This window comes from Musa acuminata, chromosome BXJ3-2 (assembly GCF_036884655.1).
Source record: "Musa acuminata AAA Group cultivar baxijiao chromosome BXJ3-2, Cavendish_Baxijiao_AAA, whole genome shotgun sequence".
In the NCBI taxonomy this organism is placed as follows: Eukaryota; Viridiplantae; Streptophyta; class Magnoliopsida; order Zingiberales; family Musaceae; genus Musa; species Musa acuminata.
Window position 1 is genome coordinate 32,721,470 of NC_088350.1, and position 24,218 is coordinate 32,745,687.

Sequence of the window (24,218 nt, forward strand, 5' to 3'; positions counted from 1 at the left end):
TATTCTCATCATCATCTAAGAAGAGGGGTTCACATGCGATAGTAAGGGTGCATGAGCTCCTCCAGTTTCCATCCATCATCTTTATTGTCCCCCTCGTTAATTTTAGCAGAGGTGATCACGAGTAAAAATGATGAGGGCGATGTACATTGGTTAGGATGATGATGACAATAGAAGAACACGGGATGAGAGTCCAGAGTGATCAAGCAAGAGGAAATACAATGATTAACGAGGTGTGAGGATAGTTGGACAGAGAAAAAAACATATACAACTAAATGTGACAACAATCAAAAGTGAATGAGAACGATAGACGAAAAGTTGGGAGCCTATAAACAAAAGCGATCAAGGTAGAGGTATTGGTCGATCGGATCAAGATAAAGATAAAATCATATTTTAGAAAAAAAAAACTGTATAAAAAATTTAAAAATAGGAGCTCAATTTATCAAAATTAAATGTATTATGATAATAAAAAGCGCTATAAGGATTCTATTTCCGCGAAATAATCCTAACATATATATATATATATATTTGCAGGCAAAGAGAAACCACTTACCTCTTTACACTCACAACACTAACCAAGAAAGAAGTCCGACTCATCCCTCTTGCCGTCGTCGTCGTTGGTTTGGCGGTCTCTTTCCTTCTTTATCCACCCAAAACCGTCCCATTTCCCTACAACTATACGCCCACAAAGTCCAGATCTTGGAAGCCGCCGCCGTCTCCACCACGGTGATTCCTGTCTACCTCACGCCCCAAGACTTTCTCCACACCCACACCGCCCTTCTCCCTCCAATCGCTATAATAAATGACCTAAGCGATCCCCTTACCGCTTCCTCTATCCCGCATGAGCACCCCCGCATCAACCCCTCCCCCGCCCCCTCCACCTCCTCCTCCTCCTCCTCTTCCTTCGCTGCCCAAAGACCCGCCGCCGGAGACGGACCAGACCGCGCCGAAGGATGGCGGCGCCGCCGGAGCCGGCGGCGCGAGAGAAGGCCGGGCTTCCGAGGGCGATGCGGGTGTCGAGGTGGAGAGTGGAGTAGAGAAGAAGGCCGAGGACGGAGATCACCCGATGGACGGCGGAGACGCGCCCCCGCCGCCTCCCCCTGCGACCGTGTTCCGGATTAGGCTCAAGCAGCCCCCGTCCAGCCTTCGGCATAAGATGAGCGTCCCGGAGCTCTGCCGCAACTTCAGGTGTGCTTCTTATCCTTCAGTTCTGTGCCCATCCTTCGGGGAGTCTTAATTCGAGGGGAACAAGGGAATCCCACAAAGTGTTTGAAGCTTTTTGGTGGAAAGAATGGAATACTTGGTTGGTTTTCTAGCGGAAATTTTGGTTCCATTAGGGACTGTAGATCGTTCGGTGCTTAGTCTCGATAATGAAGCGGAGTTTTTGCCTCTGCTTCATATACGCATGTATATATTCTTTTGTCAGTTTTGGTGGAATTTATTCAGGAAAAAGCATTATCACGAGTCTAAGTTGTTACGTTTCTTTTGGTTTTGTTGGACAGTGCAGTTGCTTGGTGCGGGAATCTGAATGCTATTGCTTGCGCATCAGAGACATGCGCTAGAATACCAAGGTCATCTTTCTCTTTTAAGTTACCAATGATTCAAGTTTTCATTTCTGTCATGCCGTGTGGAACTAGTTTGAAGTGCTCGTTGGATTTTTAAAGGCCTAAGATGAACTCCAGCATCAAAAGGTCTCCTAAGAATTATTGTCTGTTGTGGATGCAAACCATCCAATTAGGCTTGTCATGTGTCAAAAATTGTTAGTCGAAGCGTAAATTTTAGTCTAAGTTTAATCGAAGGCTCCAGAAAAGTTTCTTATTTTACTCCTTTTTTTTCCGTGGTTTAAAATTGTGTTGCTTCTTGAGTTTTGTCTGGCCATGATCTGTCAATGGTAGATTGGTGGAAATGTACCCTTGTATGCTTCTACACTTTGCTTGCAATTTCTGCTTCTTCCTTCAACACCATTTGTTCTGGTAGCTACTGCAAAGTGTTTCCTCTTTACATACTGTACAAGTTCTTCAAAGAATGTCTTGTTTAACAAGCTTTACATAATTCGTTCTTTATGATACTTTGTTTTTCAGCAAAAACTCACTAGCCAAGTAACTAGTACAGAACATTCCTTAACCTTAAGTAACTAGTAGTAAGCAGCCTTACTCACCTAGCTAGCTCATCATCAACTTATGATGTGGGACCACTCAGGAATCACATGGATGAATGGGAAGTAAGGGGTTATTGTGGAATGCTAGGCCATAAGCATACATATAACTGCATGAGCTGTTATTCTGAAAGTATTTGTTTATTTTTTCACTTTTATTGTTGTTATTTAGTATTTAATCAGAAGGCTTCAATTAATAATTTATATTTCTTCTTCATGTTTTGATTTATATTTAAATGTCAGTTACTATTTTAAACCTTCATGTCAAATTATCTTCATATAGACATTAACCTGTTTCTTGTCCTAAGATATGCTGTCTTGGTATTTAACTCGTTAATATACTATCTCTTATCCAAAGTTATTGTGCCATCAGCTTACTGGCTGTTATCTATTTCAGTTCTACTACAAATCCTCCATTTTGGATTCCAATACACATTGTCAACCCTGAGCGACCCACAGAATGTGCTGTTTTCAATGTCAAAGCTGGTAAATGATACTATAACTCAGTACTTCCGGAATATCCATAGTGTTTTGATTATGGTTCAGAATAATGATCTGGAGGGACCGATAGATTACCATAAACTTGTGACTTCTTTGTATCTGAAAGATACTTGCTGAATTGCTGCATGAAACTTCAAAATTTGAAGCTTGTTTGTGCAATACAAATTTGTGATCAAACATTTTCTTTTGTCTCCTTTTGCCTCTAACATTCTCATATCTAACATACACATTTGTGTCCTTTAATTTTCTTTGTTTCTTTCATTTTTGATGTTTCACTTCTTTCAGACTTTCATATTTTTCATTTAGCAAAAAGCTTGGCTCTCACTTAGAGTGATGAAAACTGTTCTGTATTAATCTTAGCTAGCACAATTATGTATTTTGTTTGGTGGGCTGAGACATAATTGTATTTGTTTTTTAAATTGTATTTTGTTGAACTCCTGAGCCTTTCGATGTATTCGTTGATATCTTACAGGTTACCATAGAATAGCAAAAATTTGACATTTATAACGAGAAATTTCTTTTAAAATTGTGTACACAATGCTACACTTGTTACTGTTAATGCTGAGTTTCTAGTGTATTATTAACACAACTATGTATAGGGATATATGACATTCTTATAGGTTTGATCTTCTTTGTTTTGTTGTCATGAAGTGATAAATGAGGGACTTTTGATTACTGTGATACCCAACTTCCACAGAGAATGGAGATATCTAGAATTTTCATAGGATTTTTATTTTGAAATTCCTGATACAGAATTTGTTAAAACAAGAAAATAATTTTCACCAACAGAATGTTTCCGAAGAATTATGTGCAGATGTACCTGGGCCTTCTTCTTTTCGGAGTTTGTGGAGAAAACCATATTTTGTGTGATATGGTTTTTATGCTTTCAGAATTTTGGTTTTAAGAGGATTCTAAAATTCCTCAGAAGCATGGTTTCTAGTTTGAGTTCCGATTTTGTTGTATCATACTTATACGGTATCATGAGGGTCATTGTCATGTGGATGGTGCTCCAAGACAACTTTGGCACATGTTAAAAAAACGCAAGCGAATCTTATGCTAAGTTAAAAATTTAAATTTTACTATCACATGATCATCGCTTCGTATGTCAGTCTGTTGTAAGGTTCACAGATCTAGGTTGGACACAGGGTGAGACATTTGGGATTGGCAGCACTGAATCAGCTAAGAAATACTTTAGAAATAAGACAGTGAAAAATCATAAAATAGCTAAAATTAGAAAAAAGTGAAAACAAACATTATATATGCTACAAGATTTCTTTATTTTTGTTGTTCTAGAGGCTTTTAATAGAGAAGGTAAATTAAATATAAAAGACAATACTGAAAAAAATAATGGAGAACAATAGATTGAAAAAAACATTCTTTACTAATCGTGAAAATAACTATCAGACATGTTTCTTTACATGGGGTTGCAGGTATTATTAATTAAAAAAAAAACCAAATAAAGATTGTGACACTGAATAGACCTGGGTAGCTTATTTTTCCATGTTGCCACTTGCCACATCTCAAGTGGGTGCTACAGAAGCAAATACCAACAGCACCAATCTCTCAATTAAATAGAAAATTAAGAAAATTTACTTTATGATTTCTTGCATCTTTAATTTTTTATTTGTTACTGGCAGAATTTAAATGAAATTATCAATTTTATTTAGTTTATGCCATCTTAATTGTTCATTAGTTCTCCAAAGAAAATTTTGTATACATGTGTGCACTAAACTGGTACCAATCTTGAGGCAATGATATTGGTCTATCTTGGTGTATATTGTTTATCCACAGATTCTCCACGGGATTCAGTTCAATTTATTGAATGGTCTCCTAGATCCTGCCCTCGTGCCTTATTGGTGGCAAATTTTCATGGAAGGATCACGATATGGACTCAGCCTTCTCAAGTAAGGACTTAGACCAGCACTGTTATTATCCTCCTGGTATTTCTGTGAATGTAAAAAACACCAACAGCCTTTGTGCAAATGCTTCCTCTTCGTGCTTCTCTCCTTTATATAAGTGAATTCAAGATGTGTAGAATAATTGCAACATATAAAATTGCATTTATTTTTCTCTTTTCCTTTAACTGCTGAAACCTTGCATACTTGTTATTGTTACAGGATGAAAATTGTTTTTTATTTGAAAATGAAAATTGGTACTTTGTGTCCATTTCTTTATTAGCTTACTTCATCATATTTTTGTTCCTAAATTTTCTATGGTTTTTTATTTAATGTTTTTGTACAATATTACAGGGCCCAGTGAACCTTGTACGAGATGCTAGTTGTTGGCATTGTGGCTATGAATGGAAACAAGATCTTGCTGTTGTAACCAAATGGTTGTCAGGGATGAATCCAGTGTGTGGCTCCTATATTCTCCTTTGATTGTTTTGCATTTTAACTATGATACCGGGTTCATTTTTCATTGTTGTTATTAGTTATGATTACGCATTATGGATCACAGACTGATATTATAGTTAGTGTAGCTAAATGATCATAGCAAAGGTTATCCTTTGGACACTGATGGCTATCACATGATACACACTTTGACGGAGGAGACTTTTGGAAGAAATATTGACCATTTTTTGTGTATGTAATTAGGACAACATGATGTTTGGGTTAGTGTCATACTAATTGCATATCTGGAGATACAGATTAATGGTAAACAAAAGAAAAGAAACCTGATAGCTGACTATTAACATGGTATAAAATGTTGTAGACACTAAGTAGCTGCGACCCAGTTCATGTGATAATCTGCCTGGTTAGGCCTTTTTTTTTTAAGTCTGCATTAATAAAAATCTAGCTTGTTCATGACTTTTGACAACTTCATTGAATTGAAGCCAAGCCCAAATAATTTGATATTTTTGTTAAAATCAAAAGAAAATCATTGCACTGTTAACATATCTTGTTGGTGTCTTTGACTGTTAATTTGGTCTCCTTAATTACTCATCTATGTATCAAGCACGAGCTTAAAGAAAATAGTTGTAATTAAATTGTCATTTATGATAGGAGAGTTTTTTAATATCACAGGTAGTATCCTCCGATGCTGTCTTAGCTCCTATCTGGTCAGAAGGAAGAAAGGCATGACTTTGCTTGAAAGTCTCCATTATATGTGGTTTTGCAGCCAACCTCCTTTGCCCTTTTGGCATTCCAAGTCTGAAATCTGTCTAAGGAAGCCTGTGCAACCCTCTGCTACCTTTTGGGAAAAATTCTGCTCAACTTATCCTTTTTCTTGTTGATATGGGGGCTAACAGAATGATCGGGACAACAAACATCTGTCCCTTTCATAGTTTGTTGGAGGACAGCTTGTGTGGGGAATCTTTGGCACACACATAGACTGCTTATTCTTACCTAGCTTCCGATTATGGTGCTCATCTTTCCTCATTCACATATCAAATGCAGATTTGCAAATTTTTGTAGTTGGTACTGCTGCACATGCAATAGTTTTCTGGTTAGGGACTAAGTCCACCTATTTGATACAATGCTAGAGTTAATTGTGCAGTTTTTGGTAAGGGGCTAAATTCAATGACTTGATACAATGTTATGAGTATACCTGCTCTGATGACTCCTGCCAAATAAATGAACTGTCTCATAAATCCTGTAAATAAGTCCATTGAATGGATGAGACTTTCTACGTATGCCAGATCATACTGTTGCCACAAATACCTCCACAAAGCAAGTGCGAAATCTGTCTGTGCCATTCTTTGTCAGATGTTTTGTGATGTTCCAGCAATGTACTGATGTGGTACATATGGTTTGTGCCCATGGCATGCCCATAGAGACATGCATGGTTATGTTGTTAGTTCTTCTGGAAAAAGGGTTTAAACAACATGACATTGTGGTACAGGCTAAAGTATTTGTGGCATGTACCATATCCTACTAAACACAGTTTGGTAGACCCCTTGATATCCTTTTCCTGCTTTCTTTGAGCAAAATCATATTATTTGATCATGCAGAGACAAGTGACATTGATATGTTGATACTGAAATAATTATGCCTACATGTCACCATCACCAACAAATATAATCACATACTATCAGCATGACAAGTAGTTTCGATAATGAATACATGGTTTAGGTTGCCTCGCTGTTCTTTACTTTTGGGTGTTTTTTTTTTCATAAGGTTTACCTGCATCTTGTATTGGAAGATAACTTGTCAGAACAACTTTCAGGATTTTTTCTGTCTTGTTCTTACTGATTTTGCTGGCTCATCACTTGTGATTAGTTAAATGAACTCTCAATTAAATGAATAAGGAGAACTCTTCTTCTGCTTGGTTTGTCTGAGTGTTGGTTCCTTGGTTTCAGTATCGGTCACTTCCTTCAAATTCAAGTACCTTGGCCAGCACAAAGTCAACCTTTGAGGAAAAGTTTCTTTCACAACAGTCTCAAAATTCAGGTTACAACTATAAGTCGAATAGATTTTTGAACTGTCTTTTGAATTTCTCTTATTTTCACTTTTTGTTGCAGTGAGGTGGCCATCTTTTCTTTGTGTTTGCTCAGTTTTTTCATCTGGCTCTATCCAACTTCACTGGGCACAGTGGCCTCCTGCACTAAATGATGCAGAACCAAAATGGTTTTCTACAAGCAAAGGGCTGTTAGGAGCAGGACCCAGTGGCATAATGGCTGCTGATGCTATTATTACAGAATCTGGAACTATGCATGTGGCTGGCGTCCCACTTGTAAATCCATCTACAGTTGTTGTCTGGGAGGTTATGCCAGGCCCTGGAAATGGTTTCCAAGCTACGGCAAAGATAAATACTGGGTGTGCTGTTCCTCCGTCTTTAAACCCCCCATCTTGGAAAGGTTATGCACCTTTATCTGCATACTTGTTTAGTTTACAGGAGTATTTTATTGCTGAAGAAAAGCAAGGAAAAAGGCTAACAGATCATGAGATCAATGAGGTTGCCTCACTTCATTGCTCACCTGTTTCAAACTTTTCTGCCTATGTGAGTCCCGAGGCTGCAGCACAGTCTGCTGCAACCACTACATGGGGATCCGGAGTTACTGCAGTTGCTTTTGATCCCACTCGGGGAGGGTCTGTCATCACTGTTGTAATTGTTGAAGGTAATTTCCTATTACCACAAGATTTCTACAAAATGATTCAAATCTTTTGATTATTAGATACTGCAAGAAGATTTTGCAGTAAACAATTTTTGACTACGATAGTGCAAAATGACCACAATAACTACAAGTCACACTCGTCTGGGTGCACAGTTACAACATTTAAAACACATTCTTTTATTGTGATTTGATTGTCCAGTTTAAAAGAATTTTGGTTTGCTTAGACTTTGGCATTCTTTTTTCTGGTATTTGTGGTTTAAGTGGGCAGTTAGATTTAGTCTACACATCCTTTTTTCCTAGTGAGTGACTGCATTTATTCTTTTTTATTGTCTCCAATTTGTGAGTTTATTTAATAAATAATTTCCTTGTAGGGCAGTATATGTCCCCTTATGATCCAGATGAAGGGCCTTCAATTACAGGATGGAGGGTCCAGTGTTGGGAATCTTCACTTCAACCTGTTGTTCTTCATCCAATATTTGGAAATCCTGCTTCTAGTTTTGGTGGGCAACCACCTATGCAGACAGTGTGGTTAACTAGAGTTAATAAAAGCATTCCACCAACAGACGATTTAAGGAACCCTCAAACCTGTTCTGCTAAGCCAATGATATCTGATGAACTAAACTCGTCAGACTCCAGTGTTGAGAGAGCGAATAGGCTCAGCTTCGATCCCTATGATCTCCCAAATGATGTTAGACAGTTAGCTCAAATTGTGTATTCTGCTCATGGAGGAGAGGTTGCTGTTGCTTTTCTTAGGGGTGGAGTACACATATTTTCTGGTGCAAACTTCAATCCTGTTGATAGTTATCATATAAATGTGGGTTCAACCATTGCTGCACCTGCTTTCTCATCCACCAGCTGCTGTTTAGCCTCTGTTTGGCATGACACAATCAAGGACCGGATGATACTGAAGATAATTCGTGTTCTTCCCCCTGCTATTGGTTCCTCACAATCTAAAGTCAACTCAGCTACTTGGGAACGAGCTATTGCTGATAGGTACATGAGGCAGTAGTTTTCTTATTCTTACTTTTTCTATTGCTTAAATGTGAACTACGTATGTTTTATCACTAACTTTATCTTGCGTAGGTTTTGGTGGAGTCTTTTAGTCGGGGTTGATTGGTGGGATGCTGTTGGCTGCACACAAAGTGCTGCTGAGGATGGTATTGGTAGGCAACTTCTCTTTCCTTTGTCTAGCACAAATGATTCAAAGCACATTCACACTTCCTTGAAGTGCTTAATATTCAACAAAAGCCTTATGATGATCTTTTCTGTGTTTAAGTGTCTCTTAATAGTGTGATCGCTGTCTTGGATGCGGACTTCCATTCTCTACCATCTATTCAACACAGGCAACAACATGGTCCTGTATGCATTCTTTACTTTGTCATAAGTAATTTTGTCATCTTTGAACAAAGTTTTGAAATCTGCTCCAGCTGACATGGCTTGTTGAACCTGCATCTGTTGGTATTTATATCTGTGGATTTACAAAATCCTTATATATTTAAGGCCATTGGCTTAGCCAGTGGGATTGTTTGAACTTTGAAGTCTGCCTTGGTTGACACTTGACACCTTAACTGGAGCATACCAGCTGTGTTAATATCTCTATTGTTTTGTTGTTTCTACTTTCTAAAAATTTGAGGACAGTTGAAATTTAGTTTTCTTTGGCTCTTTGAATGACTATATATTGCCTTTTCTGTCATGTGACAGGGGCTAGCACACCAACTTGGAAATATTGCTTAAAGAATTAGCTGTACGGTTTATAAGTCTTTCAGATTTGTTACATTAGTATGGATTTCTTGTTATTACCATTCTGAGATAATTGGATTCAACTGTGAAACAATCTCCTTTATACGTAGGAATGAGGAAGCCCGAGATCAATGCAACAAACTGGTTGATGTAAAAACTATGTTTTAGACTTTTAGTTGTCATTTAAAATTTTAAATGTGCAGATTAGTTATTGAATCAAGTGTGTTGTGTTTAATGCTTTAATCTCATTGTCACCTTGATTTTGGCCATCTTGAGATGTGAAATATTCTTTGCCCCTTGATCAGGATCTATTATTTTGCAGAACCTTGATAGGATAAAATGCAGGCTTTTGGAAGGTACAAATGCTCAAGATGTTAGAGCACTTGTATTGGATATGCAAGCAAGATTATTACTGGACATGTTGGGTAAGGGAATTGAATCTGCTCTTATAAATCCTGCAACCTTGTTACTTGAACCTTGGCAAGCATCCGGTGAGACATTATCTGCCATTGATGCTGACAAAATGGTTGTTGAGCAAGCTTTGGTTTCAAGCATACAGGTTTGCCTTGTTCTCCAGAGTCTCCATGAATTTTCGAAGATCATGGTTTTGCTTGCTTCAAAAAGAAAACAATTTTGACAAAGCTGAAACCCTGATATTTTTGGCTGCAAAGATTCGTTATCCTATCTTTTACACGATACTTGTGCTTCTATTTTATATCCTCAGCAACTTTTTTCCAATTTGGGGCTGACAGGAAGGATAGTCATGTTTGCATGTGTTGCCAGTGATTTTATGCATCTCTCTCCCTCAAATTGTTTCCTATGTATTGAAGATCTTGGACCATTTCCTTTTGGGCCTTGTTTTAACCTGACAACTGCAACTTTTATTTTTATTGTTGTTTTTTTCCTTTATGCTGATCCCTTTAGGATGGGTCTGCTGGCCTGTTAAATTGAAACAATTTCTGAGTTTTAACCTTGGTTAAGCTCAGTCTCGTCCAGTCCTGGTCAATTTGTCCAGAACTTAAATCTTGGGGAAAAAAAAGAAACATAAAGAAGAAAAAAGAAAAATCACTGGTGAGCCTGTGCACCTTAGTGTGATGAGGGTCTTGTTTATGTGTGCCCAAGTTGAGATTAGGTTGTGTAATATCTTTTTTTTTTCGATTTTTTTTGGAAAAAATATGCTCAGGGAAGTTATCAATTGATAATTTTGGCTTTCTGAGGGACCTGCTCTCCTGCCAATTTATTGTCTATATTTTAGTTCTTAATAGAGAAATTATAAGAAAAACATAAGGATGATGGTCCTTGCAAAAATATAAGTATATGTATATATACACAGGATTATCTTTTCAAGATAATTGTTGAGTGCCTGGTAGTGAACTAAGATATATTGGTGGTATTTTCTGAAGTGTTTACCCCTCTTGCTTCTATTTCTATGGCATTTTTTTGTACAACTAAATCATCACTATGTATACATGTGGGCTTATTGACTTATCTAATCATGCTACTCGACAAACTGGGTGAAGTTTACCGCACTAACTGGCAGTAGGATTTTGAGTTATTTTCTGTTAAGATTCAGTAGTTGCATTGTTTATGCTAGTATTCCAACATTGTTTTTTCATCTTTACTAGGTTACAGTATGTGTCCACAATATCCTAGTTACTCATGGCATTTATGAGCTGCTGTATCATGTGCAACGTGTCATAAGTAGGAGAATAAGTAGATCAATGGAGGCAAAATTATGCTATTTCATGGATGTGATATAGCGTTGGTCCCTCTTTGCGCAAAACGGAGAGTGAGAAGAGAGAGGACAGGGACCACAAATGAGATTTCTATGCAACCTCTCTTTTAAGAATGCTAGTGTTTACTTTTTCACTTTGAGTTTTTTTTTTTGTTTCTCCCTTTGTTGGCATCCTCTTTTTCACCATTCTGTTGCTTTTTCAATTTTCTCATACTCCAGGAGTTGATTATAGATTTTGTGATAGTATAGTCCCTGGATAATCCCATTATTGGTACTTCATGCCTCATGGCATCTTCTGGTAACAGTTTGGTGTTTTCTTAACCAAGAAATTCTTAAAATAGTATATATGGGGCATAGTAAAAAGAATACTTGGTTGTGATTCTGTGAATGCTAGCAAATTTCTACTTTCATAGCCAACCATTTTTATTTTTGTCTCGAGCATGTTAAAATGCTTGTTGAGGACTTGTTTATTTTTAAACAGGAATTTTTCAGCTGTAGAAGCGGTGAACTTCTCTATCTTGTTGTCATCAATTTCAGCTTGATATAACCTAGAGCTAATGGTTACTGTACACTTTTTTTGTTTTTGTGCCCTTACATGTTCCAGGCATATGTTGATGCTGTCCTTGATCTAGCTTCACATTTCATCACACGCTTGCGTCGTTATGCTAGTTTTTGTCGTACTTTGGCTAGTCATGCAGTTGGAGCTTCCTCTGGTGCTAGTGGTGCACGTAGTATGGTGGCAAGCCCCACCCACAGTTCTACCTCTGCAACAAGTCAGGGTCAGTTTTCTAAATTTTGATATAGTTGATAGACTTTACAGGGTTATGCATATTAAATAACCTGAAGTCTCATCACACTAGCATCTTCTTTTCATAGTTATTCTTATCTAGCATTAGTGCAACCAGAAACTAGAAAATGTATCTGCACAAAAAATTTATGTTCAGCATCACAATAATGCAACTGATTTTTGTGTGCATGGTATTTTCTTTGCTCTTCTGTGACAACTCAGCCGTGTTAAAGTCTGTTAGCAATGTTGACTTGCTCCAATACATGTTTCACTTTGTTGAGCTTTTGATCTCCACTAGCATGCATAATATAGAGGTAGGATTCATTACCACACTGCTGAAATATGAACCATGTGTACAGACAACTTCTGCATTAGCTTAGCATGGTGCTATGGGTGCAACAGTTGATGAGTGTATCTACATTATCCATATTTACATTGTGTAGTCTAGGATGTCCACCAGTATCTCTGTAAAGATGTTGTACTTTGTTTCTAGAGAAATTAGGATTTCTAACTGAGATGTTATAACAACTTATTTTGGACATATTCAAAATTATATTTGATGGTCCAAGGCTGCTTCTGTTGATTGATGAACTGCATTCAGTTTATTTTTAACTGTCATTTACACTGATAATCATCAAGGATAAGTTGCATGTTTCTGCAGTGTGCTGCTAGTGGAGAAGTGATTTTTGCTAAATGATGCATTTCAGATCTTCATTAGTATTATGTTTCTCATGAACTGTATATGATATGTGTTTTTAATTGTGTGAAATATGAATTTTTTTTCTGTCACTTAGAACGAGCTGAAGTAGTATTCTTGACTCTTCTGTTCTATGCCAAATCTATGATGTTTCTTTTCTTAACAAATTTCTGCATTCCAAATCTATAATATATCATGATTATCAGTGTCTTTTACACTGATAATCATGAAGGATAAGTTGCATGTTTCTGCAATGTGCTACTAGCAGAGAAGTGATTTTTGCTGAAGGAAGCATTTCAGATCTTCATTAGTATTATGTTTCGCATGAGCTGTATCTGATATATGTTTTAAATTTTGTGGAATATGATTTTTTTTTTCCTGTCTTTTAGAATGAGCTGAAGTTGTATTCTTGACTCTTCTGTTCTATGCCAAATCTATAATGTATCTTTTTTTGACAAATTTCTGCATGTTCCAATGCCATATAATCTAGGTTCCCAAAGTGGAGTTCCAAGTGCAAGTGGAAATTCTCAAATGCAAGCATGGGTTCAAGGTGCCATTGCTAAAATCAGCAACAATGCTGATGGAGGATCCTCGACTGCTCAAAATCCGATCAGTGGGCCATCTTCCTTCATGCCCATTAGCATCAATACTGGGACTTTTCCTGGAACACCTGCCGTCAGGCTTATTGGAGACTGCCATTTTCTTCACAGGCTATGCCAGTTGTTGCTTTTTTGTCTAATATTCCGCCGAAGGCAATCACCACGTTTTATAGGAAACTTTCAGAAGAACCCAGACTCTAGCTTGCAGAAAGCCCAGCCTGTTTTTAATGGAAAAGTAGATGATAGCAGTGCAATATCCAGACCAACTATTGGAGTTGCAAAAACTGAAGAAGGCCAGGCAGTTAGGTCTGGACAATTGATTGTTGGAGCAAAGGGGCTTGAAGAAGGCTCTACCAACAAGTCTGTAAGGTTTGGTTCTGGTAATGCAGGGCAAGGCTACACATCGGAGGAGGTATATATATAAGTGTGTGTGTGTGTGTGTTTTTTTTTTTTTATACAATTATTTACCATCTGGATAGATATCATTTTCCATGGGCAATTCTAGGTTGTCGAATGTAGATAATGTGAATGTGTTGCAGTTATAATATGTAACATGAATCACTTTGACCTGCTGTTACACCACGTGAGTTAAAACTAGAGGAAACAGATGCCTTCTTTGACCTTGACGAACATTGAAAGCTTTATGTTACTTTTTTATTCAAAAGCGTTACGTTACTTATTAATGCCATATGACGCAAGCATTTGAGGTATAACTGTTGTCAGGACTCAGGAGACCTCTGTATGCTACCACCTTCATTTTCCTTATCTACCCCTAAAATTTTTAATTAAAAACATGAAGTCCCAGAAATGGATTAGCGAAATTGATGACCAATTATAGTCTATCAGGAAAGAAGTGAAGGCTATTCTTGATTAGTGAAGGCTATTCTCTTCCAGTTTTTTCAAGTTAAAGATGTACCATGTGTGATTGCCTTGATTAAAGCACTTTCCTGCAGGTGAAGGTACTTTTTCTCATTCTGGTAGATCTCTGCCGAAGAACAGCTGCCCTTCAGCACCCACTGCCTGCTTCTCAGGTTGGTGCAAGCAATATAATCATACGGTTACACTATATTGATGGGAACTATACCGTGCTGCCTGAAGTTGTTGAAGCATCACTTGGGCCACACATGCAGGTGCGTTATAGATATTGGAACAAGGTTCTTTGTCTGTGCCTTTACTGTTTATAGGCGGATGGCATAACTTGTTGTGACTCGCCATATACTATATTTGCCAAACCTAGGAGATCTGTCTCTGTTAATTTAAGGTTATGGCTCACTGCAAATACTATAGTTGCATTGTTCATAGGCAGAGGAACTCCACAGAACTGTCTTTTGTCTTTGTAGTTCTTTTTTCTGTACCTCTATGCTATAGCTGCAAAATCGGGCCCACAGTGTAATTTATGTGCTTGCAATTTGTAGAATATGCCTCGTCCCAGGGGAGCTGATGCTGCTGGGCTACTACTCCGTGAGCTAGAATTACACCCTCCAGCTGAAGACTGGCATAGACGGAATATGTTTGGTGGTCCCTGGTCAGATCCAGATGATCTTGGTCCTTTGGATAACACACTGAAACCTAAGCTAGGTGGCTCTTTGAGCTCCTCTATAACTAATTTTGTAGAAGGTCACAATGACTATTCTGGAGCCCAGGGCCTCTGGCCGAGGAAGCGTAGGTCCTCCGAGAGGGATGCAGCATTTGGATTGAAGACCTCTGTGGGCCTTGGATCTTATCTGGGTATTATGGGATCTCGAAGGGATGTCATTACAGCTGTTTGGAAAACCGGTCTTGGAGGAGTATGGTACAAGGTTTGTTTTTCAAGTTCCTCTCTTTGCAATTTGCTTTTGTTCTTCCTCTACTGTTGTGCTCATTTGGGCAACTTTAAACGCAAAGGTTTTGTTCATCTACCAGCATAAATTAACAAAATTATTTACATGTTCTTTGGAACCTCGTTTTCCCTGATGTCATCAAGAAACAAATCCGTTTTCCCTGATGTCATCAAGAAACGAATCCCTCTCTATCTTCCTCTGTGGCAGTAGGTTTTCCTTGATGGAAGATGCCTTTATTTTAGTAAAACATGTTTATTGTTATTGTAGTGTTGCTTTTGATGGTGAAAATCTGAATACGAGGGATGCATTTTTTTCAAAAAGGTAGTCAATGTTCTGTTTCTTTGTCTAGAGGTAACTATGCAACATAGAACACGCATTGTAAGTTCTAGCAGAGAAGGGAAGCTAGTATTGATGAACACATAATTCAATATTCGTCATCTCTAATCAAAATCTGGCGGTTGGTCTTTTATATTAAAAGCAATCTTGCGGTGAATGATTTATCTGTTATTTTCAGTATAATTAAATGTATGTAGCAAATACCCTTTGTTGGTAGTGCATTCCTGCATTCTGGTTTCTTTGCTTGTCATACAATTATGATCTCTCTTGCAGTGCATAAGATGTTTGCGTCAGACTTGTGCATTTGCGCAACCTGGTGATCCCAATCCTCAGAACGAACGTGAAGCATGGTGGATCAGCCGTTGGGCTCATGGCTGTCCGATGTGCGGTGGCGCATGGGTCCGAGTAGTGTAGTTCCGGAAGCTTCCTTCTTTTCGGCTGTTCTGCCCGGCTATCTGATGCACCAAAACTGCGTCATTGTTCATTTCAACTCAGAGGGGGTAAAATAGGGTCATGTGTGATATTAGCAATCTTCCTTATACCTTGAGGTCCTTGACCATTGTTCATGATGAGTTTTCTTTTTCTTTATGGCTTCACACCCAATTTAAGCTTTGGACACGTTGGTAGCTCGTTAGATTTGTAATCTGATGTAAAGGCAGTGAAAAAGAATGGCGGCATTTCTTTTCGGTGGTGATTCATAACGAAGCTTTCTCTGGCAGTGGGTTCTGGAGATTTCTACCCTTTTGATTACCAATACTGGTTCTCGAAGGATGCCTTCACCCATGTATCAATGTTTTTTGTCCCAATACGATTTCTCCTGTGATGATAAATGCTAACTAAGATTTTGCAAAATCAGTGCCACGTTTCAGAATTGATTTGAGATAATGCTCGTCTTTACGTTTTTTTTTGTTATAGTGTTTTGACCATATTATTTTGTTTTTTGTTTTAATTTTCTCTATGGCGTTTGTTTGTTCGAGTGAAAAAGAAAATGTCTCCGTACAATCTTCCTCTTTTACCTCATTTGAGATTATGATTCGAGTTACGATATTTATAGATACGATGCATGATTGAGTTACGACATTTAAGGATAAGATGATGTGCATTTTTCTTAAGATGAACAAAAAATTAACTAAAAAGGATTAGTGTAAGCAGCTCGTCGTTAATGATTTGAAATTACATTGTCTATAAATCCTATTTGTTTAGCTCCGTGTAAGTTGTCCAGCTTGATCCGACATAAAGTTCGGCTAATGATTTCTATATTGGCCGATCGTATTCACAGCATCCTATATTATTATTATATAGATTCTTGTCTCAATTTGTACAGGCACGTGGGATGGAGGCACGCAATGTCGGGTTGAGATTGCTCTTCTACGTATTTGCTGACATATCCACGTCGGCGTCGTGGGTGACACACAGATTATTAGGGGGACAACGACACCCACACAGTCTTCTCTTATCGACCGGAAACGTGACGGCACGATAAGCGCACTCGCTGTTCATCACCCTCTCTCTCTCTCTCTCTCTCGCCCATGTGGGGTTCGGCAGTACGCTTAGTGGTTGCATGTGGGTACTCTTTCTATTATTATTATTATTATTATTATTATTACTGTGACAGCTGTCTAGCACACATGTCCACGTGATGCGTGCACGTGTAATTTGGAATGTAGAGTTGATCACCACATGCACGTGTTCTTAATACGGAGGGACCGAAAGATATACGAACCCTAGCTTATCAGGTGACACCGTCGATTCTTGTGTTGAGGCATCCGTCGATTTTACTATGGACGGCCACGATTGATGCCATTCTCATCGATCGTATCTTCTTTTTTTTTGAAACATTTGATTTAAAATGGTATTTAGGCGCATAATAAGCCGCCCGACGATTCCAACGACAACTACTATACGAGGGTCGGTCGTACACGGATTTAGCGTGATGATCGATCCTCGAGATGCGAGATGATACCTTTGTACGGTCGTCGTCCCGGGTCGTGCCGAGGAATGCTTTGGTATGGATTTTGGCTCGACGTGTGGGAATGTTCCTCTTGCTAATTTGACGATGGCATGGTAGGGACGTGTCGAGGAACGCCTTAGTACAGATTCTAGTTCGACGCGTGAAAATGCTCTTCTTAATGATCTGACAGTGGCGTGACATGACGTTGGTTGTGACGTGACTAGGATCTTAAAATAATAAGCCGCTTGAGGATTCCAACGACAACTACTGTACGAGGGCCGGTCGTACGCGGGTTTGACGTGACGGTTAATCCTCGAGGGGGGAGATGGTACCTTTGTGCGGTCGTCGTCCCGAGACATGCCGAGGAATGCCTTGGTATGGATTCTGTCTTGAATAGTGGGAGTGCTCATCTTGCTGACCTGTCGGTGGTGTGGCGGGGACGTGCAGAAGAACATCTTGGTACGGATGTTGGTTCGACGCATGGAATGCTCCTCTTGTTGACCTGACGTGACGTTGATTGTGATGTGACTCGAACCCCAAAATATACCTTATCAGATCTCTAATTAGCGTGTCGAGTATTGAGTCGATGCCGCACCGAACAAACAAGCAATGAGATGGGATGGTGGGAGTGAGAGCGGAGGAAGGGCCGCTTGTGGTGCCACGTGAACGGGCGATAAGGGGACCGGTAGCTCGACCATTAAAGTGAAGCGTCGGAGTTGCGGGAGTCGGAGGACGCATGTGGGCGCCGCTTTAATGATGTGCTGCGTGCATACGGTCTTCGCGATGATGGGGTACAGCTCGACGCCCACGCATGTGAGATGGGCCCGCTTCGAAAGGGACAGATCGAACTCATGAGATCGTCTTCCCCCTCCCTTTTTTTTTTCTTCTTTTCTTTTTTCAAATAAAAATAAGAAAAAAATATGCATAAAAAGGGGGCCGTCCTCCTCGAAGAGTCACGTGTGCGAGAGAGGCATAGGGAGGAAGCAATTTGTAGGACAAACTCTTGCGTTAGCTACTAAATAAAACAAGAAGCTGGTTGTAGTTTGGTGCCATCACTGCTGTCTTCTTCTGTGTGACATGAAGCGACTCCTAAAGCTCAGCAGATAGAGAGAGATGCTGTCTTTTCGCTTGGTTTCTTCTGCATGCTGCCTTCTTTCAAAGCAGGCTCGAATGATTGAGATCCTGATGGACCATAGCTCGATCGAGTCCCTGTAAGCATGAAGCCTCATTTGAGCTACAAGTCCAACTCTTCTGCTTTCTTCCTTCTTCGTCGTCTATGCTATCTACGCACAGCTTGTCGAGTAAGCATGCAACCTTTTCTGAGCTACATTCTTGCAGATCTTTTCAAGAGTCTTCTTCTTTCTCATCGAATTATTCCTGTGATAATGAATCCTACTCTGAAGAGCCAAGCGTTTCCGCTACCGAACCATCATCATCATCACCTTTCCTTTCTCTCTTAGCCAACTCTTAGCTCTCATGTCCATTTTATGGAATCACTTCATGACTGTGCCGCTCGACCCCACCACGCCGTTTCACGTACGAAAATAAGTAAATGGTGGGAAACGAGTCTTCGAACGTTTCGTGGGGATCCGATTTGATACCGGGGGCAACCCGTGTTACGTAGGACGGATCCCGGCCATAGCCGGTCACCTCATCTTCTATTTATGGTAGTCGCGTCCTCTCCCCTTCCTCCCGTCACCGATCGCTTCTCTTCGAGCTGCTTTGGTCTGTTGGCTTGGGGGTTACAGTAGGGTTAGGGTTCGGTTTTTCCAGTGCATGGCAGTGAGCTTGGTGTCGAATGAGGTGTCGGACCTCTGCATCGGGAAGCCAGCGTTGAGATCGCTGCCGCTCTCCGCGGCCGTCGTCGGCGACGCCCTCTTCGCCCTCAGGGGAAGCGGCGAGCCCCACCTTGCCGTGGTCTCCGCAGACCGGGACGCGCCGGACAAGAAGGCCGTCACCGGGAAGCTCTGCGTCGCGGACGTCATCTGCTACCTCTGCTCCGACGGCAACCTCGAGTCGCCGACCGTTGCGCTCGAGCGGCCCGTCTCCGTCCTCCTTTCCAAGGGCGCCGGCCTCGTCCGCCGCGTTGAGCGGCAGTTCAGGTACCCTTTTGTCCCTCTCAAAACGCCTTCTTGAATCAACCTCCTTCCTGTAGTACCACAAAACTTGAATCTTTGTCACTTTTTCTGGTATTATAAATAAGAAATCGAGAGAAAGTCGTCACCTTTCTGGCAATATGAATACCAAAGATTCGATTTTTACCTTTTTGGGGAATTCCATTCGCAGCGTATTGGAAGCTCTCGATTTGATCCTCGACGGAGCGCAGAACCTTGTGGTCCCCATTGGCTCCGTCGGCCGGAAGAAGCTCCACCACGGCGGTGGCGGGGCCACCGTCGAATACTGCTGGCTGACACATGAGGACTTCGTCCGCTACTTCCTTAACTCCATCGCCGTCTTCTCCCCCATTGCCACGCTCTCCATCGATGCCGTCGGCCTCGTCCGCTCCGCCACCGCCCTCACCGTCCGCCACGACGAGCCCGGACTCGCCCTCCTCCCTGTCCTCCGCCGCGCTCTCTCCGAACAGGCCGCGGTGGCCGTTGTCACCGACGACGGCCGACTGCTGGGCGAGATCTCCCCCTTGGCTCTTTCTGCCTGCGACCTCATGGCCGTGACCTTGGCTGCCGGCGTCGCAACCCTCACGGCAGGCGACCTCATGGCCTTTGTCGACTACTATGGCTCGCCACCGGAGTCCCTCGTCCGCGCAATTAGAGAAGGACTGAAGGAGAAGGGGTTGCAGGAGATGCTTGAACTAATGGAAGACGTGTTGTCCTCGTTCTCCCACTCGTCCTCGTCGCCGTCGGCCTCCTCCTCCTCCTCATCCGACGAGGAGTCATGCGGGGGAAGGCTGCCGAGGAGGCTGAGGTCGAGGAGCTTCTCCATGGGGAGGAGATCGGAGGAGCCGGAGGTGTGCCACCCCGGGAACTCGCTGGTGGCCGTGATGGTCCAGGCGCTGGCGCACCGGGTTAGCTATCTGTGGGTCGTCGACGAAGACGACTATAGCCTCATCGGCATCGTCACGTTTGCCGACATGCTGAGGGTTTTCCGAGAGCAGCTGCAGCCATCTCTGTAAGATCTCAAGTGCGGGAATCAGGTCCATGGGAGGAGAGGAGTTCAGATGAATTCTCACTCTCTCTCCCAGTGTTTTGGAGTGTTGAATGTTGTTTACTTTTGTGCTTTGAATGTATCGAGTCTGAGACATCTCCAGAGGCTTTGGTAGCCATGGATTGCTTGGTTTCTTGTCATTGGACTTTAGACTGTTGCTGCTTTATCTGAGACATCTCTGTTGAGGCTTTGTTCTGCCTGTGTATGTGATTGTTGCTTCACCTGAGATATATCTCTGCAGATCTTTCTAGCCATTAGGCCCATCACTGTTTGGACCTACTGTTGTGTATGGGTAAGAGGGTTGTCATTTGTACAATGTTTAGTGCATCCGAAATGGTGAAGGATGCTTGCTGTATCTGATATTACCAGTGCTGCATCACAAACAAAGAGAAAAGAAAGAAGGTAAGCGACATATATCACAGTAACATCAAGAACACAGTTTTTGGCTCAACAATAACATATCATCATCACCATAGATGAATTTTATGAAAAGAAAATTTTAGATCTCACCAAATGGATACAACAAAAAAAGTATTTCAGAAATGATAAACTATAGATCGATACCATTAGGATTGTAAAGCTTGTTGCAAGAATTATTCATATAAAATTTTAGATCGACACCATTAGGATTGTAAAACTTGTTACAAGGATTCATAACATAAAATTTGGACCAAAACCAATCAAGTTTAGCCGCTTGAACGTCTATCAAATCGTCAAATTCAAACCCATCTATGGGATGGACCCAACACCAGGTACACCCAACTTGGACTGCACGCCACAACAAAATTATTTATAAATCAACAAAAGTGATGATTCAAATTCGATCCAAACTCACAAATATATTCTTAAAAGGTCGTTTATAATTAGAAGATTATTTCAAAAGAATAGATATCATGATCCAAAACTCATAACTGTCCACTAGATCTTAATGTGCACAAGGCTGTCACCTACTTGAGTGAGCTGACACAAATTGATCCACTGTCGACATGTTTGGGTATGCTTTTCCACATGTTTTAGCTATATGGTTTTGACTCGTATGGATCAGTTTCAGCTTGAATTCAATGTTTCTTATATCACTCAGTCAAGTTCACCATTTACCAAAAATCTTCTCTAGCTTATCCATCCAATACTTGTCTCCGTTGCTTTCATTTTCAAATCACATTATCAATCTTGGGTAAAACATGCAGTGAGACCATTTTAGCTTGGTTATGCTGTATCCTACTTTAGGTAACTTTAGGTAAGTGACAAATATTAGATTTGATCTCAGATTTTGCTATCAACAGTCAAGATATTTACCAACTAAGCTAGTCGATAACTTCTTTGTAGCATATAATCATGTTTATAACTTCTTATTACAACCAAACCTTAATCCTTTGATAAGAGCTATTGTTGCGGCAAATCGACAAGCATTTTACAGGCAAAAACATTGGAGATTACTACAGAGAGTGGTTACAAGATCTTGAGAGACATAAATTCATCATGTCACAGATTTAACTGGAATTGTCTAAGTCGTGAGGCATCCTTGCGTTATTCATCCGCAAAGGGTCAAGCTAATTGCGACCTTGCTTAGGTCCCAAAATACTTGTAAAAGAGTAAATTGATTAGTTTGAAAATGAACGACGAACAACTTCCGACTTTTCGCAAAGAGGACAGCTTTACAAACAATTCAGCAAATATTTGATGTTAAAGAGAGAAAAGAAAGAAACGAGAAAACAAGGACTTTAGAAGGCAAACGAACAATTGTACGTCTGCAAATAATTACTCACCGAGTGTCAAACACGTTGGCAAATTCCTATAAGCTTAATGTGCATACTTATGAATCCGATCGACACCCAACACTACCCCAAACCCCCATCCAACCTTATGTCACCTGGGAGAGTTCTGAGGTGTTGAGATTGTTGACATTTTTATCTGCACCATAGCTTGTAGAAAATAAGGCATGACATGTAAAAACTATACCATTTTGTGATAGTTTTGCTCGTCCCGGTAAGCGATCGTTTTACAATCTTGCAAACTATTCCTGCTTACGGTTTTCAAGCAAAACACACAAAAATAATATAAAATATATTGTCTAAGTATATATACAAGTAAATAAAAGCAACAAAAGGTTCTTAGACGAAGGTGTTATGGATGCATAACGATCGTCCATGACAACATGGTATTTTGAGGAAAAATGCTCGATTTAAATGGGCTCGTCTTCCAATTCCGATCGGTTTTGGTTCTACCGATTATAAATATCGTTTTGTACCAGTTTCTTTGCATAACTTACCCGCAGGGACAGCAGGTGACTGGAGAGGCAAGGACGGGACCCGTTCCAATCGCCTGCTCCATTCCTCCCTCTTCAGCATTCTATCAAACACCATCAAGGCTACTCGTCAACATTCTTTATACTAAACAAGCTTGAGGTCAAGAAGAAAAAAAGAAAACTTACCTCTTGGTTATGGTAGGATTTTGTCATTGCACACAACGGAATAGTTCTCGACGCTGGCAGATTGGAGCTATGAGCAGCGCTTGAAGCAGAGGGCGAAAGAGAGATGAACGAAAAAGTAGATCGTTTGGGAATGGCGTGTCGTGTGTTTTAGGTAACCTGGACTCGAGCGGGCCAGTGGTAGACGAACCACAGTGATGGAGTACCGGTCTTAAATAGAGCTCAGTACAAACAGTTATGATCATTAAGGACATATTTCAGTTTGAGGGTAAAGGATATATTTAGACTCTGTTTTTTTTATATATTTTCATAATTTTCATAAAGAATGCTATTAGAGAATTCTAGAAACGAAGACACTTGACAAAAAAAAATCAAAAAGAGAGATTTCTTTTTTCAAAAATTTGTCTTGGCAAATTAGAAACAACAAAGTTTTCAATGGAAAAAAGTCTTTAATCAAATATTTGAATATTAAATCATCTTCCAACCAAATAAATTCTGCTTTTATTTTGGATTCAATATATATGTGATAGGATATATTTTGGTATCACCCCCGCGATAACAGTTAACAGCTACATCAGCATCAACATGGAACCTTAGGGTTGATATGGTGTATTATGTTGATGTGACCCCTCGAACTTGGATGGGATGATTACCTGTTCTTGTGCTATTCGAGGTCGTAAGAGACAACGTCGCATAGCATAAAGACACTTCGCAAAGCTCGAAATGACGTTGCACGGTGCGGCTCTGTGCAGATCGGTTGACGCTCACACAAGAGGTACAAGCCGGTCGCTCGAGAAATTAACCGTCATTAACAGATCATGTATGATCGACCTCATTCACAAGTATAAATGTAGGTTAGGAGGAGGATCTCAAACACTTCAACTCCACTTAAGGCTACTCAGTATTAACTTATGCTTCAGAGAAGTCAAGTCGGGAAATCCCCCTCTCAACTTCCACCTATACGTAGGAACTTAACGAGGGAGGAAGAGCAATTTCTTGTTCTATCTTGAATCAATTCCGGAGACAAAGCCCACATCAAACTTAATGCTGACCACCTTTGTTCAAATATCCACGTTAGTGACTCTCTTGCACTTAAGATTAGATCAAGTCGTGCTGATCCATTAGACATGGCACAAGGTTCCATAACAATACGAATCTGTAAATACTATTTAAAGGGAAAGGATTGAGAATTCAAATCTATTTATCATTCTAAATGACTTTACATAATTTTATCAATTGTGAAAGAGACTCTTTAAA

The 24,218-nt window shown here is 40.2% G+C and overlaps 2 protein-coding genes and 1 long non-coding RNA gene across 4 annotated transcripts; 2 read left to right on the top strand and 1 right to left on the bottom strand.

Moving 5' to 3' along the window:
• The first annotated feature begins 569 nt into the window (after positions 1 to 569).
• Positions 570 to 16,158, top strand: LOC103974830 (mediator of RNA polymerase II transcription subunit 16). 2 transcript variants are annotated; one of them, XM_009389722.3, is made up of 16 exons: positions 570 to 1,185; positions 1,500 to 1,568; positions 2,550 to 2,638; positions 4,445 to 4,557; positions 4,903 to 5,004; positions 6,951 to 7,041; positions 7,113 to 7,709; positions 8,078 to 8,699; positions 8,790 to 8,869; positions 8,983 to 9,065; positions 9,769 to 10,005; positions 11,786 to 11,960; positions 13,156 to 13,676; positions 14,218 to 14,394; positions 14,680 to 15,063; positions 15,694 to 16,158. In XM_009389722.3, the coding sequence occupies exons 1-16, from the start codon at positions 839 to 841 to the stop codon at positions 15,832 to 15,834; spliced, it is 3,828 nt and encodes a 1,275-aa protein (XP_009387997.2). In that variant the 5' UTR covers positions 570 to 838; the 3' UTR covers positions 15,835 to 16,158. The 2 variants fall into 2 exon arrangements, with proteins under 2 accessions (XP_009387997.2, XP_018677872.2); XM_018822327.2 differs by lacking the exons at positions 570 to 1,185; positions 1,500 to 1,568; positions 2,550 to 2,638; positions 4,445 to 4,557; positions 4,903 to 5,004 and adding an exon at positions 5,739 to 6,013.
• A 2,989-nt stretch (positions 16,159 to 19,147) lies between these two features.
• Positions 19,148 to 20,723, top strand: LOC103974819 (CBS domain-containing protein CBSX5). Its single transcript, XM_009389711.3, has 2 exons — positions 19,148 to 19,473; positions 19,658 to 20,723. The coding sequence occupies exons 1-2, from the start codon at positions 19,148 to 19,150 to the stop codon at positions 20,499 to 20,501; spliced, it is 1,170 nt and encodes a 389-aa protein (XP_009387986.2). The 3' UTR covers positions 20,502 to 20,723.
• Positions 19,383 to 23,181, bottom strand: LOC135630992 (uncharacterized). Its single transcript, XR_010494199.1, has 4 exons — positions 22,965 to 23,181; positions 22,803 to 22,882; positions 19,634 to 20,904; positions 19,383 to 19,520 (listed from the first exon to the last, which is right to left on the bottom strand). It is a non-coding gene; the product is annotated as an uncharacterized LOC135630992 (long non-coding RNA).
• Between the last annotated feature and the right edge of the window lie 1,037 nt (positions 23,182 to 24,218).

Excerpts from the sequence above, each read along its gene's own strand:
- LOC103974830 (XM_009389722.3), top strand. The coding sequence starts at position 839 with ATGAGCACCCCCGCATCAACCCCTCCCCCGCCCCCTCCACCTCCTCCT. Across the intron at positions 11,961-13,155 it reads TACCTCTGCAACAAGTCAGG|GTTCCCAAAGTGGAGTTCCA; the intron begins GTCAGTTTTCTA and ends CATATAATCTAG. Across the intron at positions 15,064-15,693 it reads TTGGAGGAGTATGGTACAAG|TGCATAAGATGTTTGCGTCA; the intron begins GTTTGTTTTTCA and ends TCTCTCTTGCAG.
- LOC103974819 (XM_009389711.3), top strand. The coding sequence starts at position 19,148 with ATGGCAGTGAGCTTGGTGTCGAATGAGGTGTCGGACCTCTGCATCGGG. Across the intron at positions 19,474-19,657 it reads CGCGTTGAGCGGCAGTTCAG|CGTATTGGAAGCTCTCGATT; the intron begins GTACCCTTTTGT and ends TTCCATTCGCAG.